General features: G+C 36.8%; 1 protein-coding gene across 1 annotated transcript in view; it reads right to left on the bottom strand.

Moving 5' to 3' along the window:
- Positions 1-2,285: 2,285 nt before the first annotated feature.
- Positions 2,286-22,199, bottom strand: part of TRDN (triadin) — a 155,163-nt gene continuing 135,249 nt past the window's right edge. Inside the window, exons 19-25 of the mRNA XM_048295999.1 lie at positions 14,608-14,640; positions 13,377-13,403; positions 7,847-7,894; positions 5,209-5,232; positions 3,146-3,196; positions 2,630-2,654; positions 2,286-2,346 (exon numbers count right to left, since the gene is read on the bottom strand). Of these exons, the coding sequence (XP_048151956.1) occupies positions 2,286-2,346; positions 2,630-2,654; positions 3,146-3,196; positions 5,209-5,232; positions 7,847-7,894; positions 13,377-13,403; positions 14,608-14,640 (269 nt within the window). The remainder of the gene's footprint in view (positions 2,347-2,629; positions 2,655-3,145; positions 3,197-5,208; positions 5,233-7,846; positions 7,895-13,376; positions 13,404-14,607; positions 14,641-22,199) is intronic.

The following is a 22,199-nucleotide window of genomic DNA, read 5'->3' on the forward strand; positions in this document are numbered from 1 at the left end:
AAATTAGGCTCCAAGACTGAAGATATTTTATTCACCTCATAAAATAAATAAAGTAATTTTGTAGGGTTATGATCTATAGAGTATCCCAGCAACAATTCCAAATTCAGGGATTTATTTTTCCTGTTTCTGCTTTAAATAAAACCACTATGAAAAATAGCCTGCTTTAGGATAAGGTTTTTGAAAAATAGCCTGCTTTAGGATAAGGTTTTTTGTCTGGACATCATCCTTGTTCATTCAAACTTAGCCCATCCTTCAAAGGGAATGAGGTGTGATGATACTACTTTTTTTGCATAAGGTGCCAGGCACACATTAATCACCACAAGTATTTAACACTTCACCTAGAAGTGTTCCTTTATTTAGTTTCCATGAATAGCAACAAACTCCCAAGATACATAATTAGGAAGTATATGCAGTCTTAAAAATCCTTACTTTCCTGTGTCCTTTGATATATTTGTGTTTTCCAGAAAGATCCACTTTAAGAAACAAATTGCAAAACACCAAATTGCAAAAAGTAAAAAGAAGTCCCCAGTGACCTTGTCAATAACCTTTTCAGATGCCTACAGATGAGGCTTGAAGAGGTGATGGAGAGGGGGAGGAATGGCATGCAAATAGGCTTTGATTCATTTATGAACCACAGTTTGGGCAAATATGATTGAAATGGGGGACAAATAGTGCTAAATATATGTTTATGCAGCAGAGTATTCCATAATGCAATAAGAAAATACACAGCTCAGAAAAGCACCAAGATTTCTACAAGTTTCTCCCCACAGCTTTATAAGTTCCCCCTATAGTATTTATGTTGATATATTTTGAACTGAGCTATACAGCTCAGTAATCAGCACTCTCATTTTTAGGCACAGGCACAGAACTATGCATGTTTGATGCCTATTATGGGAAACAATGATGGCTGCATCAGCAAGATCTCTCAGGATCTGAGGGACAGACTCAGGACGTCTGGACTGCAGGGGCTCAGGAGCCCATGATATCTTTACAGATATATTCAGCAGTAAGTTTCCAGCTGTATTGGCATTTAAAAGAAATTCCTGCCTGCTCCTTTCTGAAGGTTGGGTGGAGGATGTCTAACCTCCTTTGTCATGTTAAAAGGACCTGTTAATAACTTAGTAATTGAAGTTGTCGATATATTAAACCTGAGCCCAGAACACGTGTGCTGGGGCCGCACTCAACAAAGGACACACTATGGAAACTTGTTCAGGGCTGGCAAACCACTTTTCATTTGCTCTAAAGAAGCTTTTATCAAAGAGAAAAAAGTTTTGGGTCTTCTCTCTTTTTTTTCTCCTCTCCCTACCTCCTTGTAATCCTTTGAAAGGAGCAGCAGGCTGAACATATGTGCTCCATGCAAGGAAAGAGGGGGCAGAGCTGTCGCTAATCTGGCACTAATGTGCCTCTTCTAATTTTCCAGCACAACACCATCAGGAAGACACAGATTACAGGCAGTCTGTGGAGAGGGCCACAGGACTCCAGAGAGGTTGGCTATACAGTTCTGGTCCAGATAACTAAGCTTGTGTAAATGGGGCATGTGTACATTAGGAGTAGAACATACACAGAAGAACAATACATGCACCATGGAATTTGCAGTTTGTGATAATTTAATTTCATCTTTGGAATAAAGAAGTGAGTGAATGAACATAGCTTCTAGGATTTTGAAAATATGTCTAACAATAAGATTACTCCTCCTTTGTTTTAGATGTTTTTGTCATCTTTCAATGCTGCTTGAATTGAGCTCTTTATTCAGTTCTTTCTTTGAAATAGCATAAAATAACTGTAACTTGAAATAGTTATAGACTAAAATCTATACATTGCAGACCATATCTATCTATAGGCTTATAACAGTTATAGAATAAATATTAATTTGACTATATATGGTAGATCTTTTTATTCTGAAGAAGATGCTAAATAAGACTTATCCATAAGTAACTTCTTCCAAATAAAGTTATTTCTAGAAAGGAGGGAAGAAATAAGGTGTGTAAAAAGCACCTGGCAAAACAACTGATGAAAGGAAATTCAACTGAGTTAACCATCTGCACTGACCAAATTAACAAAAAAAAAAAAAAAAGAAAAAAAAAAAAGAAGAAAAAAAAAAGATGAGAGATACAAGAAAGATTCAGACCATCTCTCATGTTGCAGATGGTTGACTGGATGAAGCTCTGGGGTTTTAGCTATCACTTTTACAGAGCACAGAAAGCAAGTTTCACACTCATGTGCTCATAAACCTTACTTTATCCCATTACGTTCACATATTTATGAAATGATTCGTTCAGAATTGCTTAATTGGCCCCTATTAAAGACTTGGCATTCTTCAGGCCTTCTTTGCAAGGTTCTTTTACTCTATTACACAGAGTGGTTTATGATACTGATTTAATTAATTTTGAGAACTCTGAATTTTAATTGGCTCAATATAATCTATTTATGTTCCCACCTCCCTGCCTTTTTAATACTATAAATTCTGTAGAATATTTTAACTAATTAAAGTTTGATTAGTTAAGATTTATAATGAGAAAGACTAGTAATGATTGTTGAAAAATTAGCATCTTCATTATACTTTGTGTGGTTTTAGCAAGTTCTATATTTTATTATGTTCTTACCTTTTTCTTTTAAAGATGTAGGATTCTTTCCTTCCTTTTCTTTAGTGTGCTCTGTAAAAAATAATTTATTAATCTTCAAGCCAGAGTGTTAAATGGTTAACATCTAATGTCTCTAGGATAATGACTGAATGAATAATTGGTGGTTTCTGACACAAGATAGCAATTAAATGTGTAGCACAAAACTCATTTTCAGTTTTAGTATGCTCACAGAGTGAAACCATAAATTTTCTTAAATTTGGTGAAAGGACAAAGATCACTCAAAACTTATTTCACTTTGCAGCTTGTAATAAATGTTAACAAGTGTTCCTAAATTCTGAGTTTATTCGTCTAAGTTTTCATAACAAGGGTTACCAGGGCTCTCTTTGCACTCCTAATTCAGGTAATGACAATTAAGTTTCATAGTAAATTTACTGAAATAGTATTATGGTTATAAATTCCTAACTAAATCATATTTTAAAAAACAAAATGGCAATGCATTCCAAGATTTTTTTTTGATGCACATAGATCTTAGAGTTATATACAAATTTGTCCTGCCATGTTACCTTTATCTTTTGTGGCAGCTGGAGGTTTCAATTCTTTCTCTTTTCCAGGATCTGTAAAAGAATTAGTCACACCAATAAAATGACAGACAGAAACCACAACTGAGTGAAAGGATGAGATTTAACCATAGGGGAGAATGAAGCATATAGATCAAGAGAATAAAACTATATATTGGAAAAAATGGCTAAAAATTGAGTTATTGGGAGATTTGTATAGAATTCACTGGTTTTCATTCAGAAAATTCAGTCCACAAAATGTGTTTAATAGATTTAACTGTGAGACCTATAAAATTTGCAAACTTCAACTTAATACGAGACAAGGACAGTTTTTCAGTGTTCCTAACCAGAAAGGTCAAAACTGATGCTTCGCCAAATTTGACTCGTTGGACCTGACTGTGACCTACTTCTTTCATCTGGGATTGCCCATTCTTGCTGAGCAAGGCCAAGGGTCTTCTTTTTGGATCTATTCTTTTCTAAAGGCCAGATGCTGATCAAAGTGAGTGAGCAACATAGCAGTGACAAATAGGTGGGCAAAGAGTTGCTTTTATTCTGCCTGCAGACATGTAGATAAGATGGCTGGGCCACACCAGCCTTGGTGAATACTCTCAAGGAAGAGTAGTCCCCTGAGAAAGGCATAAGAAGTGAGTTGCACCAGACAGAATACCAGAATTCTATTTCAGACAAAATCATTATTCTGGACTGATGAAAGGTCTCCAAATCTTTCCACCAAAAAAATAAAAAGGCAAGTAAGACTGTCCCAAAACAGTCTATTCAAAAGATCAGAGACTTGGATTTTGACTTCTTACATTTTAAGCAAGTATTTTAGCCATTTGACTGCTGGTTAAACTGTTTTACACGTGTCATCTGAGAAATGCTAAAAATACTAGGTTCTCCATCACACATGAAGAAAAAATTCCTTCTGTTGAAAAACTTGGCAGCAATTCAGAGCCAGAAGATATTAAAACTGTTAGAAGACCCTTTTGGTTTCTACACATAGAATAAGAAGTCAACACTCTTGATGAAGAGTTTGTGTTTAGGAGATGGAAGTTGTGTTTAGGAGATAGATATGAAACTTATATAAGCTACAATGAGTAGTTTTTAGTGATAATTGTTTACTGCCTTAGTGACCCACAGTTAACAACTTCTCTTTCATTATAAAAGCATGGACCATGTCCAATTTATCATGATATCAATAAAGCTTCTTGTTCATGGTTTAGTATTTGTCTCTGACTAAGACAAATTGAGATCCTAGGGAATCTGAATTGAAACAATCCAGAAATAATAATTTTTATTTATGGTAGAAATAGCCATCAAGTGGAAAAACTTAATTTGTGGTTGACATTGAAAGTTGTCTTCTGTTGGGACTGATCTCAAAAGATAAATCTTTCATTATTTTTCTCCTTCTACATTATGTTTCTAAAAAGGTGATAGTAGATACATCCATACAATATAACTTTTAAAGGAGAAGACTTGGAAAAAAAAACTGTTGAACAAGGTCAAAAATGCAATTTTATTCAAATAAAGCTGTCTCTTCTATTACTCACTACACCTCAGACATCTGGTTCAGAAGCTACTCCTGCTCTCCTGCTTTGATCTTCATGTTTTGTACTCACCAATTTATTTTTCAGTCACTTACTTTCAAAGTGAGAAAACACACAATTTACTGCAGATATCTGTGAGGCATATTCAGTGGACATATTCAGACTTATTTGTAGTCCTAATAAGAAATCAATGTCAATTTTTAAATATTAAGTTAATCACAGAAGACTGTGAGGACAGAAATAAAACTCAGTGGGAAGACTGAAAACCTTTTTCTTCTGTGCTTATGAATAATGAAAAATTCCCAAGAAATTTCATGTTCAGTGCAATAGTGTCTACAAAAAAAACAAAGACACTTGAAGACAGAGCTTCAGCCAAAATAAGTCATTTAATGCGTGACATAAAGCCTTTATTTTCAGAAGCCTGCCTGTAAGAAATTATAGCTGTTGTTCACCTCCATTATTAAGAATATAGTTACCCAAACTGTTGTGGAAGATATTAGTTTAATGAGTAAAACTCTAGCTTACTTCCTTGTTTCATCTTTGGTTTATCTGAAGAAAGAGAAGGGGAGGGAAACAAAAGTAAAAAGAGAAAAGAAAAAGAAAATGTTAGAATATGTGTTCACATAGGAAATTATTTTTAATACAATCAACAAATGAAAATTTATTTAAATGCATATTGTCTCTAAGTGCTAAATATATCTTGAACCTCCACTGTTTCTGGACAGGTTATGTGAATAAAGTTCATGGTTCCCACCTATTCCCTTGCATATGTGCAAAAAGAGCATAAAATCCCCTAGTCTGATATGATCTTCTTTAACCGATGGCAAGCCTCCTTTCTTAGTACTATTGGATACCACCAGAAAGAAATTTTACCTTTTTATAATCTCTTTTAAATATTAATTCTCAGAGGCAGGCATTAACTTCCTGGCAACCATCTGACATCTGCTCATGACATTTTTCAAACAAAGACGTCAAAGAGTTAAAGCTATGTGCCTTCTTCCTCACCTTTTAACAGTTAAAAATGTTATCTGTAATTTGGCTTTACAACAATAAAAGATGTTTCTACAACCTTTTAGCCCAGATGTAGGGATATGAGGTCAAAGCTGCAATAATTACTAAAACTTTTGTTTGAAACAATGAAGTTATGTCCTGGTTGCTAAGCAAATCCAGCCTCCAACACCTCAGATTTTCCTGCAAGTCTCATACTGTTTTTCTTAGGTTGTAAATCCCAGTTTTGACCAGGACTGAATCCCTCTACTTTTTGAAATGCATCCTGATGCAAAGTACTCTTTTGTGAGTAATATAAGTACATGGTAATACTCAATAAGCATATTGAAAGTTTTTTTGGCTTGTTTGTCTTTGAGTGATCAATGTGTTCGCAGCAGTTCCATACATATAGGGTGCAGAGACGAGAAGCTGAGGCAATTGCTATGTGAAAGTGTGTGTGCTCACTTCTGTGCATCGGAGGAACTGAGCTGCCAGTGCTGGGAAGTTGCTGCAGAAATAGTTGTGACAGACATTACATGTTTCTCTTATTCCTTTGACTTGGAAAGATTAGATAGTGTTGGCATGGGGGGACAGTGCTGCTGCTGCTGACTGCTGTCATGGGAAACAGTTTGCCCCCCTTTTGGGCTCCTTAGGTATCACAACTTGTGGTTTAGAAAACTCTGCTCCATGCCAACCATGTGAAACCATAGTTTGTACTGCTCAGTCTGTTCTCTTTATGGCACAGTTAAAATGTTTGGCAGATAAAATCCCATCTAATGGTGGTACATTGTAGAAAGGACAGATCTTACAGCAACCACACACCTCATTGCTGTATGAGACAGCCAAGCAGAGGGGAAGCAGCGCAGATGTCTGGAGAAGCACTTATGTGGCAATGGAAAATTATGCGGAGATACCCAGCCGAACAATGACTGAAATCTAGGCCAAGGCCCACCTAATTATAACGTTTTCCATGACAACTACCAAGCAGCTGACAGCTGCTGCAGGGTGTTTGTGCTGGCTTGAGTAATGCTGAGTAAAGCTGAAGCTGAGAAACTCGAGAAAATAAGGGATAATAACTCAACTGACCAAAGCTACCTCAGTAAACGTCTTACACCTTATTCTAAAGGTTACTGGCAAGTTCATCATCAGGGCTCTAACTGACAATTTGAGCATGACTAAATACAAAAATCACCTTGGTAGGCTGCTAGGATGTGTATCATATAAAGAAAGCCTGAGCTGATAAACTTTGGGTATTTAGAACCCCTTTTTTTACTTTGCTTCCTACCATACTAACCTAAAAAAGAATGGATTGCTTTTAACAAGTATAAAAGAAGCAAGTATGCAGGATATAATGCTGAAGTTGTTAATAACAAGAAGAAGAAGAACAAGAAGAGGAAGGAGAAATCTAAATGTATTTAATAGGAAAAAATACATCTTTAGACGGTTTAAGGCATCGACCCTTCTCTTTTTATGTTTGCACAGTGGCTTGAGTTTTGTTTCGACCTTGGTGTAGACTGTCCTTTGGTATTTCTGCTCTGGTTGTCTTGGGATACTGGATGTAGACTTAGTGTCCCTCTGACCTATGTGCCATCAACATGTGGCCCTTGCAGTCTTTCTTCTGGTCTTCCCACTCGGACATTCCCACTCATGCCTTATCCATACCATTCCTAAACTTTTTGCGAAAAATTTCAACAAGGCCTGGTATCAAAGGGTTTTGAGTTTCTCTGCAGTGGACCTTTGTGACTCTTCATGGGGCTGAGGTTTCATCTGGGACAAGAAGGGCATCTCAGCTGACTTCAGGGAGCCTCTGCCCCTTTTCCTGATTGCAAGTTACTCTCAGACTGAGTAGCAAAGGCTGACTCTTGTCCAGGCTAGGGGGGCAGGAAGCCTCATCAGTGGGACACAAAGTTCCAGCATAGAACATTTAAGCTGAAGTGGGCAGCTGTCTACCTGAAGCTTTTTGTCGGGGTGGCAGTTTTGTGGAAGTGGGACAAAGCCAGTTTTATAATGGAAATTCCCTGTTGCTCTGACAAATACAGCAAAGCTCTGAAAAAATACTGGTGAATGAATGGATTTAAAGATTGCTGTCATCTGGCTCTCTGAATCTGAGGTTATTTTTTTCTGTGCCATTGTCTTTTAAGAGAGATAACACCAACATGTTTTGTTTTCTTTTTACCTTGCACTGCTGCCTTCTTTGCTTTTCCTTCTTTTTTTTCCAGTCCTGCTGCAAGTAAAAGATAAGGTTTAAGTAAGACTTCTAGTCAGAAGTGTTTTTACATCAGAAAAAGCTCTTCTTAAGTGCTTACATATTATTTTGAGTCAAAAGATTTCAATTTTGCAACCATGAGATTTCCCCCCCCCCACCAAGATAAGAATACATAATAGTTATTTTTTATTTGTCTGAAAAAAAAGTGTTTTTTTTCTTTCAGAAAATAAATAGTAGATCTGGTCTAGCAGAAGGTGGGGCTGCCCAGTGCAGGGGGCTTGGAACTTGATGATCTTCAGGTCCCTTCTAACCCAAACCATTCAATGATTCTGAGGTGTCAGGTGAAAGAGGGGTTAAACTGCTGCCCATATTTTGTAGGGGGGAAGAGAGCAAAGCAAGCAGGCCTTTACCTTGCCCAGCCATCTGAGGGTTACCCAAGCAAGCATGGTTTTCTGCTTGCACCAGCAGAAACCTCCACTCTGCACCCCTTACACAGCAAAATACTGCCCCATATTCTCAGTTTTAAGCATGTGGTTATTCTCAGTGAGGGTAGCAGGCCACAGATGGACTGTATGTTACGACATCTAATTCAGTCCTTCTGAATAGTGAGATTTCTGCAGTCAAGCGAGAAGTGTGAATTGGACCACTTGTGCAGCAGGGCTGCTTAAACTTTACTGACACCAGGGGAGGCAGCTGTAACAGCCCAGGTCAGGATGCATGGACATATCCAATTACTTATTCACAAAATTTGCAACCACAGCTCCTAAATTCATTTACACATCTTGGGAGACAAGGGCTGGAGATCATTTGTTCAAGGCTCCACATTAAGGATTAAATTATCTACGAAGAGGTGGTGCAGGAAGGGGTACTATTAGATTTTGCTCACATAAATATGGGTATCTTTTATAGTTTATGACAATTTACTCTGCAGGTTTGGTGATTATATCTTTAGGACAACCTTTATATTTCTTATCTAATTGAATTATTTGAGGTTAAATCTTGTAAATCTATAAACGTATATGTTTAGCTGTAAACGACACTTCCAACACTTCACTTCTGTGAAATCAAGCTTTTGTAGCCACATTTTATAACTATTAGGCTAAATAAGAAGCTTTGCTTTAATTTAAAAGGCTATCCTGTTATAGTGTTTGGGACAAAAAATGTGTCATTAAGAAAATCAGCTTCCCTGTCATTGTCTTGTTTGAAAGTAGTGTAAAGAACAATCAGCATAAGTGGCAGGATGTAAAGTGGACAGTGAAAATTAATTTACATCTGGTGTTTATAGAAAATGTCTTTGCAGCTCTTCAGAGTCATTAGCACATATAACAACCTCTCAACTTGTTATTTCAACATGTCATTTTATTACAACAAATCACAGTTGAAAATGAAGAGTTTGGCTTTTAGAGACAAAGTAAATTCTGAGGACCATGTTCTGTTATCATTATTTATGCTGAGAAGGTCAGGGAATTCAAAGGACCTATGAAGTTGCCTCCATGTGTGCTCAGTGCTTTCCTGCTGCCTGGACTGCAACTCTGGTCCCAGGGGCAGCACCAGGACATCCCTTCAAGAGCATTCTGAAGCTACTGGGCACGATGGCTCAAGCAGATCAGCTCAGTTAATAAACTATGGCCCGTCTGCAATGTCTGCTGGTGGGCTGGGGGCTAAAGGAATGATCTTCTGCTCCCAGATTCCCTGAATCTGAGATTCAGTGAAATGTCAGGCATGGATAGATGAACTGCTTCACATTGAGTGGGATGAACCCACTCACAGGCATCAATCACTCCCTTGTGATGTGAGCAGGTGTTTTTGAGCAAGCTCCATGTAAACAGTGAAATATGGCACTTCTGCCCCTCAGTTACCTCAGGGAACTTATTTTATTGAAGATAATCTTCAATTTTCCTGAAAGTCAAGTCTAGGCTGAAAGGATGTCTGATTTGATCCTCAAAGAAAAAAGTGAATATTCCATTTCTATCCAAGTACCTAATTTTTTGTTGGTGTTCATGGACACAGAGAATGTCAAAGAGGGCCAAAGACCCTTAATATTTATTGTAGCCCTCTGCTATTAACGTCCATGTTACCTGGGCCCAGATCAGCTGTACTACTTATACTAACCATGAGCTAGACACAGAAAGCCAAGATTAATCTGAGCACAGAGCCCTGCCACTGAGCAAATCAGTATCATGGTGCTTCTAAAATGCTTACTGAAGTGGGCAATATCTTGAAGAATAAGCTGATTCTAATATGGAAATAAAGATATGAAAAGGGGAACCAGAAACCTGTCCCATATGCATTCCAAAATACATTTTTAGCATGCAAAGCTGCAAAAACAGCTATGACAAGAGTTAAATGAGTTATTGAGAACTATTGTTTTCTCCAAAGAATACTTCTCCTTTTTAGCTAAAATGAAAGCAGTTTTGGTTTGTAAAATTTCTGAAAACCAGAATACTAATGGAATAAAAGTATTTTTTTCTGGATACTGAACTGCAGGCTAGAAGAACAATACTGCTTCCTGAGAAAATCAGGTGTTTATTCATCAAATTTTTGTGGTGGTGGTAGACCACGAATGTGGTTATCACGAAGGAATCATCCATCCTCGAGGAACGTCAAGGCTGCTATAACAGCCATTACTACTAACAGTGTTCTGGCTATCAGTGCATTCAGTAATGACACAACAGTTCCATGAGTGAGTGCTTGTAAAGGAGAAGTTGCTGAGACAGAACAGAGCTTCAGTAACTTTTGGGAACTGCCAAGTAACATCAGCTAGACATGGCAGACGGGTATCTGGAAGGACAAACGGAACAGTCCATTATTCCCTTTGCTTTTTCAGAAGTGAGGCATGAGCTATTTTGGTGATGCTGAAGGTCTTTTATCATCAAGGTAATAGTTGTCACTTTGAAAGTCTGTAGGAATAGGAAGCCCGTCCACCTAGAGTCAGTGTTTGGAATAAGGCTCAGAAGGTTTAGTTGTCTCTGCTTCTGTCAGAACAGAGAGAAGTTTTCTGAGCAGGTCAAGATGTCATTGGGCATTTTCAAAGGTCTTGCCGCTTCTGAATGGCAGCCTGAAAGATGATCTCTTTGTGAAAAATGGTCCTGTTCCAGGTATTCCCTATTTGAAAAGCTCATCTGTCATCCAAGTGACTTAAGTAACATGAGTGTTGTAATGTACTATAATTTTCTCCTCTGCAGAATGGCAGGTGTTAAAAAAAGAAAAAAAAGAAGAAATACAAGCCCCCTTTCCCAAACCAAACCCACAAAAACACCTGCATGAAACAATACAAAATAAAATAAATACACATGAAGTAAAATCATGTATAAAAACCTGTGGATCCCTGATTCATATTTTCAGTTAAATATACTTTCAAAAAATAGATTAAATAAATGAAGTCATACACCCACATATATTTTGTAATTTCTCAGGAAAATTCTTGACAGCTTGGCATAATGTAGACCAAATGTGCAATTTATTTTATAATTGTTTCTCTGATTCCATCATAAGCTCTTAGGAATCAAATGAGAGACAATTCAGCAGATATTGTTTTATGTTGAAAGTGGCCAGGAGAGCAATTCATCAGTCAAATATTTCTGCAGTCTCAATAGTTGTAGGCTACAATCAAATTTGTCAGAATATTTTTATCCCAAAAGAGTCAGGTTGCATAACTAGCATCCACATCAGAAATATGCATTCTAAAATGTCACTGATTTTAAAGCTATTTTGAGTTATTTGCTCAGTGTGATGGAAGAATGAAAGAAATCATTCTCACTGGAAATAAAAAACATTTCACTCATTGAACCCTGAGGTCAGAGGCTCCTCATTGTGACATCAAAAACATTAAGAAATCATTAACCTAAGAAGTGTATGTCATGGTTTAGGAATTCTTCTGTTGTATGGAGAAAAGAAAAATTTTCATGCTGTAGTGACTTGTGAGAAAATGCAAGAAAGCTCCATATGAGTTTGATAGCCCATAAGAAGTACAGGCTAGTGGGAATGGCCCACACCTCCTTCTATGCCAGCAGATTAATATTTTTTTAATTACCAAAGAAGAGACTTTCCTCAAAAGCCTCGTTTTTTTTCAGAACAAAATTGTTTGCCTTCCATGACTATGCTTAAAAAATTTTAAAAATGAGAAAATAAACAAATTTATAGCAACAATGTAGAACAAACAATGGGTTTAAAAGCAATTATTTTCTTCAGACTTAGTGAAAGTTTAAACACTGCTAAACTACTACTATTAAACACTACTAGAATTTGTCTATGTCACAAAAAAATATAGAAGACAGTAACAGCATTCCTTTGTGATTCTTACTAAGTGGCAAAAGGAACAGCTGTAACATTTTAATATAAATATGATTTTTCCCCTGGAGTACAGGCGATGTTTGAGTTTCAAAATTAGCAACATAAAGTTAAATTTAGATGTTTTGCTAACAAGAAATTTTTAAGATATCAACAATTACCCCAGGGCTAAAATCAGCTCATTTTTACTTAATGAAGAATAAAACAAAGATGTCATTTACTTACATACTGGGGGGCAATTTCAGGTTCAATATTAGGTTGATCCTATGGTAAAACTAAAATGGCCGAGGCCAAAACCTTCAGTTGTGAAACTGCTCTTTTGACAACAGAAATAACAGAAATATTCCTGTACCGTATAATGGAAACCCACAGTTTCTATTTATCCTTAATTAACTGAACTTCCCAGATTTTTTTTCCCATTTGCCTGAAAGGGAGTGCTTACAAAAGTATGGTGGCCATCGACATGAATAGTCATGGTCTGAGAGTGAACGGCAGTGTGTAACTTGACATTCCGTTTTCCATTTTTGTTTAGGCTACAACTGAAATCTGTAATGTTCTTGAGGGCAATTTGGAGCTAGTATCTTACATTGTACCTCTGTAAAAACCAGACACTGATGGGAAACAAGTAAATATTTGCTTTATTTGCTCAGCTTGAATTCATGTCCTTGATGTTTCTCACCAGTCCAAATTCCCTGTGCCTTGTGGAAAGGAGAAAACTTTGGAGCAAACATTGATGCTCTCACACCTCCTGCCTTTTGCCATGGACAGTTCATGTATGAAAGGTAGGCAAAATCTGTTTCACTGAACCTCCCTGCAAAATTCCCTCGACTCCTTAAAGAAAACCTGTTCAATCACTGGGTTTGTGCAGCAGTTAGACTGGCAAAAAGATAAATATTACTTTGTGTCATGTCTCTGTAGAAGATTGGCTACTTCTCCTTTCTGACTGTCACACAAGGCTTATGGCTTGAGCTAGGGGTAGAAATTGAATTTCATATGGTTGGGGAATTACAGTTAGTCTATGAAAAATTTGAGGGAAAGACACCTGCTTTGAGATGCTGCAAGGAAGAAGCCGTTATAATTGAAAAGGCTGTTTGTTTTAAATAAGTCATACCTGTTAAAAGCTTTTTTCACAAGAAGCTTTTTTTCATTACAGTAAAGTTAACAGCAGCGTTCTTCCATTTCAGTTTTAAAAACAAATCAAATTACTCACCTTTTGACTTTGGAGTTTCCACAGATGCTGTAAAAGAAAAGAAAACATTCACAGAAATAAACTGCATGAATGACTAAAGAAATTAAAATTAATCCTAACACCTCCTCCTTTGGTAAATATGCTACCTATCTATGCAGAGCAGTTCATTTTTTATGTAGAGAAAAACTGACACACACATATGTTGCTTGTTTAGATAGTCTCATGGCAGACAAGTAATTAACTTGCAGATTAAAAGCAGTGGAGAGCAAGGTCAATAGATAAGTTATATAAGGACCTTCAGTAGCTCTGCTATTTTCTAGTATGAGGACAAGAAAAGGAGTAAAATTGGTTCTAGAATGGGCATATATTAAACATAGGTGGAAGGTAATATAGAAATATTCTTTTAAAAATTTCAGTGATTTTCAGAAGCTAGGAATTTTTTCTCTTTTTTTTTTTTTTTGAGTTTATTGAAACTTCTAGTATTGATGCAGAGGAGGATCCAGTACTAAAAGTCTTCCTTAATATAAGTTTTCTCTTAATTAATCTTTCTTAATTTCTTTACTACTCTTCATAATTGCATTAACTAACTGCAAATTAATTGAACTACCACATTTCTCTTTTTTCATTATTCACACCTTCACTCTGAAGCACTGTGACAGGCTTTTATGCTATAGAAAAGGACAGATTCATTTTTCTATAAAATGACTATCTACTGTAGGTATTTCTTGCTCTGAATTGCTATCTGAGAAAATAGAGTCATCTGATGAATGAGTCATCATGCTTGGCTGTAAAAGGAGAAAATCTTTATACTTTCCCAAATTTGGATAAACTGGGGAAGTGGATACCACTCGAGAATAAGAGCGCCTTGCTACAACAATAAAATGCATGGGTGCTTGGCATAAAAAAAAAATTAAATAGCTTACTTTTTTTCCCTACCCTCCACACTCTGAACCTTGCATTTTGTGTTTGTTTCTCCATCCATTTACCGTAACTTTCTTTGAAAAGACAAACCTTTTAAAAGCTGAAATACAGAATTCTCACTCTCTTGTTCTTCTCAACATTTAATTAGATCTCAGTTCCAGAAGACCGAATGGTTGCTCCACATCCATTCAAGTGCTTAAATAACTTTAATTAAACCAGCAAAATTATATTCATGGCTTTATTTTTTTTATCCCTTTACCTAACCTGTCTCAACTGAGAATCAAATCAGATAAATGAGACTCTAAAACTTACAGTTTTTTGCAGGACTTACCATGTACTTTTGATTCTTTCTTTATTGCTTTGGCTGTAAACACAAAAACAAACAAACAAAAAAAAATCAAATATTGGCTTCAGACATGAATTAATTTAAAATATTAAGATAGCTTAAAAGTAAGATAAAAAGGGCAGAATATTCGCCAGATTCCATTCTTTTTTATTTTTTCTGTGGTTCTGAAAAATTAAAAAAAAAGTAAAATATACATTTCTTTTCTTGTAATGCTTTGTTTGATTTCCTTGGACAATCATTTTTCATGTTACTCTTAGCCACATGTGATGTGGTACATTCCTATGGACTCTCCTCTGCTTTCCAGCATGTCAAAATAAAGCCTTTGTAGTTGCAATCAGTCTCTTCAGTGTTTTTCACACAAGATAAACAGGGTCAGAGTAGCTGTTAATAAGGGAAAGCAAAGGATTTGTCTTTTATAATGAGGTGCTAAAAGGAAACCATAGAAACAGTGTAGGTTAAAATAGCTGCAGTTTTGCTTCAGGGTGGTTTCAGTGGAGGCCTGCAACCCAACCATATGTGCCACAGGACACCTGTGGTCCTTGTCTTTCTTCATTGGAGAGATGGGACAATAAGCAGAGCATCTAGCCCAACCACTGCTTCTCTACAGGCACGGGGAAAGGAAGAGGATCCTGGCCTCTTTTACAGGAGTGTGGAAGAAACGACTGCTCACTGGAGCTCACCACCAGAACAGGATCTGGAACCTGAAGCTGAAAAGCTTCATCCACCTAAACTCTGTACCCTCTAGCAATCCACGGCTGGGATTTACAACTTATTAATGGTAGTTTCTGTAACACTTTCTGTGCTTCAAGAATGTGCTTTAACACCCCCACACAGAAGGAGCAGGGCAGCCTGCAACAGATAGAGACTGAACAACACCTACCAGCCAGTGCTGACATTCAATGTAGCAAAAAAAATAGTTAAGCTTTTTCTGTCTGCAGATGCTTTTAAACAGCATGTGAAAAGGCTGTGCTGTGCAAGTTTGGATCCACACAGGAACATTTCCTAAATTCAAGAGTATCTGAGCTGACTGATCACAAGATATATCATAAAATCATCAAATCATAGAACATCCAGAGTTGGAGGGGATATTATTGAGTTCTAACTTGGGATATTCTATGATTCTGTGATTCACAAGGATCATTGAGTCCAGCTCCTGGCTCTTCACAGAATAACCTCAAGAGTCACACCATGTGCCTGAGAGCATTGTCCACGTGCTTCTTGAACTCTTGTCAGGCTTGGTGCTGTGACCACTTCCCAGGGGAGCCTGTTCCAGTGCCCAATCCCCCCCTGGGTGAAGGACCTTTTCCTTTTTTCTAACTTAAACCTCCCCTGACACAGCTTCAGGCCATTCCCTCAGGTCCTGTCACTGTCACCAGAGAGAAGACATCAGTGTCCACTACTCTGCTTCCCTTCATGAGGATGTTGAAGCTTGCAATGAGGTCTACCCACAGTCTCCTCTTCTCCAGGCAGAACAAACCAAGTAATTCCATCCACTCCTCATATGGCTTCTCCACTAGACACTTCACTACCTTCACAGTCCTCCTCTGGATGCTCCCTAATAACTTCATATCCTTGTACTGTGGTGCTCGAAAATGCGCAGAGGACTCAAGGTGAATATTTTTAAATACATGCTTATTGCTTACCAATATCCGATGACTGTATTTTCTCCAGGCTTATTATAGGCTATATTTGTATTAAAGCTGTGATATAGAGTTGAGCAACATTAATGTTTAAACAGTTTCCACTCTAGAATCAAGATATATTCAAAGTGATTCTGAATGTGGTATCCTCACAAAAAGCAACCTAATTCACAAATGTGACCTATCATTCAACTGAATAAGAAAAAGGAAACAAGAAATGCCAACATAAAATTAAGTATGTTTATCAACAACATTAAAATGAATAATATGTCCATTAAATATTAATTAATAATCAATGCTAATACTGACTGCACAGTGGGCAAATAAAAGATATATACTTCATGCAGAGCTATGAAAATAATTTGTTTTCAAAAGGACCAACTGATCTTAAATATGAAAACCCCACAATTGTTAAGTTTGAAACAAAATATGTCATTATTCCATACTCCCACCTCGAACAAGCTTATATCAAACAATCAGTTTCCATTCTATCTGAAATAAAATACTCCTTTTTGTCTGAGTTTTCACATCTCTCTGAAGAGCCATCTTATATATATTTCAAAGAAAAACATAGTTTTCAAAATACAGCTTTACACCAAGTTCTCAAAACAAAGTTATTTTTCTTTCTTTTTTCCCAAAAATATTTTTGGAATTTTATCATAACTTCAAAAACATATCTTTCAGCCAAAATGTACACTTCAAAGCATCACGATTAATTGGCTGAAATCATGGACCTAGTTTTAATATAGTTATATAAAGCACATTTTAATGTATTGATTATATAACATATATTTAAAACATTGTAGACTCTTTAAAGACACATTGTATATGAGAAATGAAATTTTAGTGGAATTGTTCATGGAGCAGGTTTGTGTCATCAAAAAAATGAGTCATGGTTGTGATCTTCCCAGCAATATGAAAAAGTGATAGAAATAGAGAGCAAGTTGGCATTTATTGCCTGAATAAAAGCATTTTCTTGATGGCATCCTACCTTGGGTTGCAATTCTAGTCCAGGTCAAGGAGGAAAAATATAGCAAAAACTGAGAGGACAAAGTTTGGGACTCAGTGGTTTGGGACTCAGTGGTTTGGGGGAAACATTGGCTGCCTCAATGCTCTTAATCATAACAGCAGCTGCAGCTTTGGTTTTGTGTAGCCCAAGTGCTCTTCAGACTATCCACTTTCATGCAGATATTTTAGGACTCATTCTGGAAATTATGATTTCGATTGGTACTGTGGGGGTTTGTGTTTTACTATTGCTCAGGACATCTTCCTGGAAACTAAAGGAAATGTAATTCTGTCTTCAGTGGTTCTGAGGCAATTATTTTTCTCTCTCATTCTAAGATCTCTCAGCTCTCAGGAGATCAGGAAACAGTATGATTCTAACAACACTCAGCAAATGTTTTGGCAAAGTATAAAATAATCCATTTATTTAGCTTTAATTCACAATTTTTTTTGAAAACTGCAAACATTAGGGAAGGCCTATAGAGCTTCTTTCGTTACAGTTTTATTTCCAGAAGCATATGAAACATGATCCTTCCCATGAGAAAATTTATAAAAATTAATAACATAGAATTTGACATCAAGCATTTCTGGGAAATCTGACATGATATGAGAGTTCAGGTAATTCAAGTCCTGATATTTGAATGGAACAAACTGAAAACTTTCATTGCACAAACTTCAGACCTAGCTCTTTCCTGTTAGCCACAAGTTATCACTGCTTGATCTCAATGTCTTATTCAGTACTTTTTTCTGTAGTTTCAAGTAGTTAGTATGACACATGAAAGGATATTGCCAGCTGTAAACACATTAGACATTTGCAGCGGCATTTGTCATTATTTTTATATTTAACCAGTTTTGCATGTGTATGAGACTGTACAGCATGCTTTTATTCAGGGAAGTTTTGCTGGTAATATATTATTTTTCTACCATGCAAGGAATTGAGATTTGATTTATTTTGACATTTTATCATGTTTATTTGCTCTGATGCTTTAAACAAATGGATTTTCTTTTTTATGAAAACTGGCAAAGTTATGTATAATATGCCCATAAAACCATACAAATGTGTTTTTTGCTTCATTAATAGTGACATACTCCTAGGCAATCCAGAGTAGGTGGGAGACAGAAGAGAACCTGAATCTGCCTCTATAGTTCTTCCCTAAACCATGTCTTTCCCTAAGGTACAAAGGGTTCTGAAAAGCATCTAGGCTGGCAAATTTGTGGTGTATTTTAATCTTTACCACCAGAATAGACAGTCACAAAATGTGACCCTCTGTCATCCAACAAGAGAGAGGAATTAATTTCCTGTTACGATTTTTATAGGTATGTGCACACGTGTATGAGTGTGTGTGTGCACCTGTTATCTCCTAATTCAGATAGAGCATTCATGTCCAAGCATGGTTCAGGAAAATAAAAATTGTGTTGGGAATGACACAGGTTGGAAAAGTTTAAATAAATGGCATTTCAAGTGGATATGCTGTTGTGTGGGATGCACCACATGTTAATTAACCAACACCATTTTGTTTGCACTCAGTGGCTGCATAAAAATGGTGTTTTCTGTATTGCTGTTTATCTTTTACCACAAATATTTCAGTGAAGCCTACTGTTTTCATATTCTATGCAGTGTCTTAAATACTTAAATCCTTAGCAGAAAATTATCTTGGTCTTACAGTTTTGTAATCTTGGTTTTATAAGCTCTATGCCTGTCATTTCCCTTCTCAGAACTTCATATTGTGTTGCTTAATTAAAACCAAATGAGACAGAGTGGTAAAGCTCTCCAAGATATTCTTTCATTAAGAATATTGCGAACATAAGCATTTAGATAAAGAGAAGATCCCTCTAGTCCCTTCTGCTGAAGGGAAATGTTGCAATATGGGTTCAGTCACGCTGTTACACCTGAGATAATCCACATGAGAAAGTCTTGCATCAAACTAGATTTTTCCTGTTCTCCTGCTCCCAAGGAGTATGTGTTTGGCTATATTTCACCACTATTCCTACTTTCTGGATCATTGTAGAGAACCTCACTGCCATTTTACACTTTGATTTATAAAGATAATGAAGTGTAAAAATACATTTCTTTCTGGAATAAGAACACACCAAGGAAACCTCTTACATCGTGAAATCATGCCACACATATGCACTCCTCTATATATGATCATCTTTTGAGGAGGGCAACAAACAGTTTTCCTAATGGATTTTTGTGAAGAAAAGGAAAGCAGGTTACAGTTCTGTGTATCAGTATCTTTGTTTGAAATCTGCTACCCTGTTGGGAAATACCTGAGAAAAATTTTGTGCAATGAAAAGAAAGAATAGCCTGGATGACAGGCAAATGCTTTCAGTTCCATGTATTTAGTCTATGGCTTTTCTACACAGGCAGAAAGCATCAAAAGTGGCAGTGGGATCAAAACTGTACATTGTAAATTTTAGCTGTAATATAATCATATATGTTATAAAAAACTCTAATCCACAGCACTTCTCCCATGAAAATCAAGTGACATTTTCATAATGATCACAATGAACAGGATGGGGCCCATTTATTCCCATTATAGCAAAGTGAACTTGGTACCACTTCCAAAACATTAATGCCTGGAAATGTAACAATATCCATAGTGTATGTGATAGTCTGGATTCAAAAAAGCTTAAGCATGCCCTTGAATGCTTTGCTGACTCAAGATGGAGTTAAAGATATGTTAAATCCTTGTTGAAATTGGGCCCAATTCTAGCCAAAAATGCACTTAAATCACGAAACAAGTTCAGGGCTATGAAAATTTGTCAGCCTCAGAACAAAGCACCTTAAAATGCCTTTTCTGTAAAGAGTGGACACTTCTATAATCCTTTGAGCTCTGATTTTTTAATAGCCCTTAACTTGACCTCTTTTATTTTCATTATTGTTACCTTCATGTGTGAAAAAAACCACTTTTGTAGTTAACTTGCTCCCCCTGCCTTGCTCTTAAAGTAGTGCTGTCTTTGTGTTAGCAATACAAAAGTACTTTCATGTGTAGCGAATATCTGGTAATAAAAAAAGAAACAAGACTGCATTTATGGTACAAGTGTCTTCACAGACACTGTGATTGGAAAGGAAGTATTGGAAATTATTTTAACTCGATATTATCCTGAAACAGAGAATACGCTAAGGAAAGTATAAAGGCAAAATAATGTGCCAAGCTATGAGACTGGACATTTCAACCTCCTAGCAAAAGTAGTAAAAATGTCATGGATTTTAGGCCATTTACTCAAAAACATTTTAAAAAATTGGTGAATAAAAACTGGATTTCAGATTAGAAAACTTAGTGTAAAAATAAGCTATTTCATGCTCTATTTAAATAAATCCGATATGTAAACAATTCATGTCTTTAAAGTAAAATCTTCTAACATCACAAAATTCTTCCCCTTTCAGGACATCATCTATTGTGAAATAAGTCAAGAATTCATTTTTCCTTTCCCATTCAGAGTTAGATAATGACTCATCTTACATAATCCTGTGGACAATTTAAGACATCCTGTTCTGTAATATTTTCTCAGACTTCAACGGGGATGAAAATGTCAGCGGGTTGAAATGAGTTGTGGAATACATCTCCATCCACATAACAGATTCCTGCAGATATTAAGTGGCTGAGTGATGGACTACTGCAACAGCAACAAGGTTTTAGCTGCTGAAGATACAGTGCATTCCTGGCACACCAGGAGCAGAGTCAGGTCTGAGGCTTCAACAAAGCCTAGTGGAAGCACCCTAGGACAAACAGGTGAAGATCAAGAACCAGTTTCTCCTGTCTTTTGGATTTTTGCTGGGGACTGAGATCAGATAATTTCCAGATATTGTGCAAAAACAGGCAAGCGTGGAACCATCCCATTGAAACCAGAAAGAAAATTACTAACTCAGAGAAGATATGATATTTAACTTCCCAAAGAGCTGAGGAGGGACAGAGGAAGAATTATGCTAAGATGGACTGCAAAGAAAACCTTGGTGATTCAGAAGGACTACGGAATGATCCTGGATCTAAATACAAGGACCCTGAGCAGCAGTATTAACACAGGTAGGGCTTCATTATTTTATTTACTGCTGCATAAACACCTGCTTCACCTGAGTGAAGATTTATTTTGTACAAAAATAAACTGCATAGCTTGTCCTTATGCATTCAGTAAGTTACCTCTAACATTTGTCCCCAAAGAGTTAGACTGTAAACTTGGAATATAAGCCCTGAGAATGGCTGTGCTTATGTTCTGAAAAAGTCTGAGGGAGTTAACTTCAGAGAATGGAAAATTGAACTGTCTACTCCAGCTACCAGAACAATTTTCTTGGTAACATATGTATGGCAGAAATACATGCAGAGATGCTCTCACCAGGTTCAGTGGCTGCTTATAAAGAGAAATTTCAGGGCACATAGAGTCACTCAGACATAAGATCCTGAAGAAATTGCAGGATGGCAAACTTTACTATGTCCATACACAGTGAGCAAGAGAGGCTCCTTTTCCTGTTTCCAAAGGTACTTACAGGGGGTGTGTAACATAAACTTCACCTTGAGTTTTGAATTCTCTCCTCTTGGACTGACTACACAAGAAGATATATGACTACACATACCTACACAAGATGAGAATACATAGTTTGATAGATGATGCAGAGGGTGTGAGGCTGTTGATGCCTTGAAGTGGCTACCTGAAAATAGAGACTAGACAAGATTAAGAGAATAAAAGCATGTATTTATTTGAAGGGCCTTCAAAGGTACACCCTGGGCAGTCAAAAGCCTCCAAGGGGCTCCACCCAAGATGGACACTGGGTCACAGGTTTTTCCACACTTTTGTAAGTTTGGTTCATTTGCATATCGGGGTTAATTCTCCAATTATAATTTCAAGTAGTGATGTAATTACCCCAAGTTTGATCCCCCTGTCCAGAGGCTAAATGTACATATTTCAAGGCCTGGGACAAAAAGGTGTCCTTGAGTT

The sequence above is a fragment of the Corvus hawaiiensis genome, chromosome 3, assembly GCF_020740725.1.
Source record: "Corvus hawaiiensis isolate bCorHaw1 chromosome 3, bCorHaw1.pri.cur, whole genome shotgun sequence".
NCBI classification, from domain to species: Eukaryota; Metazoa; Chordata; class Aves; order Passeriformes; family Corvidae; genus Corvus; species Corvus hawaiiensis.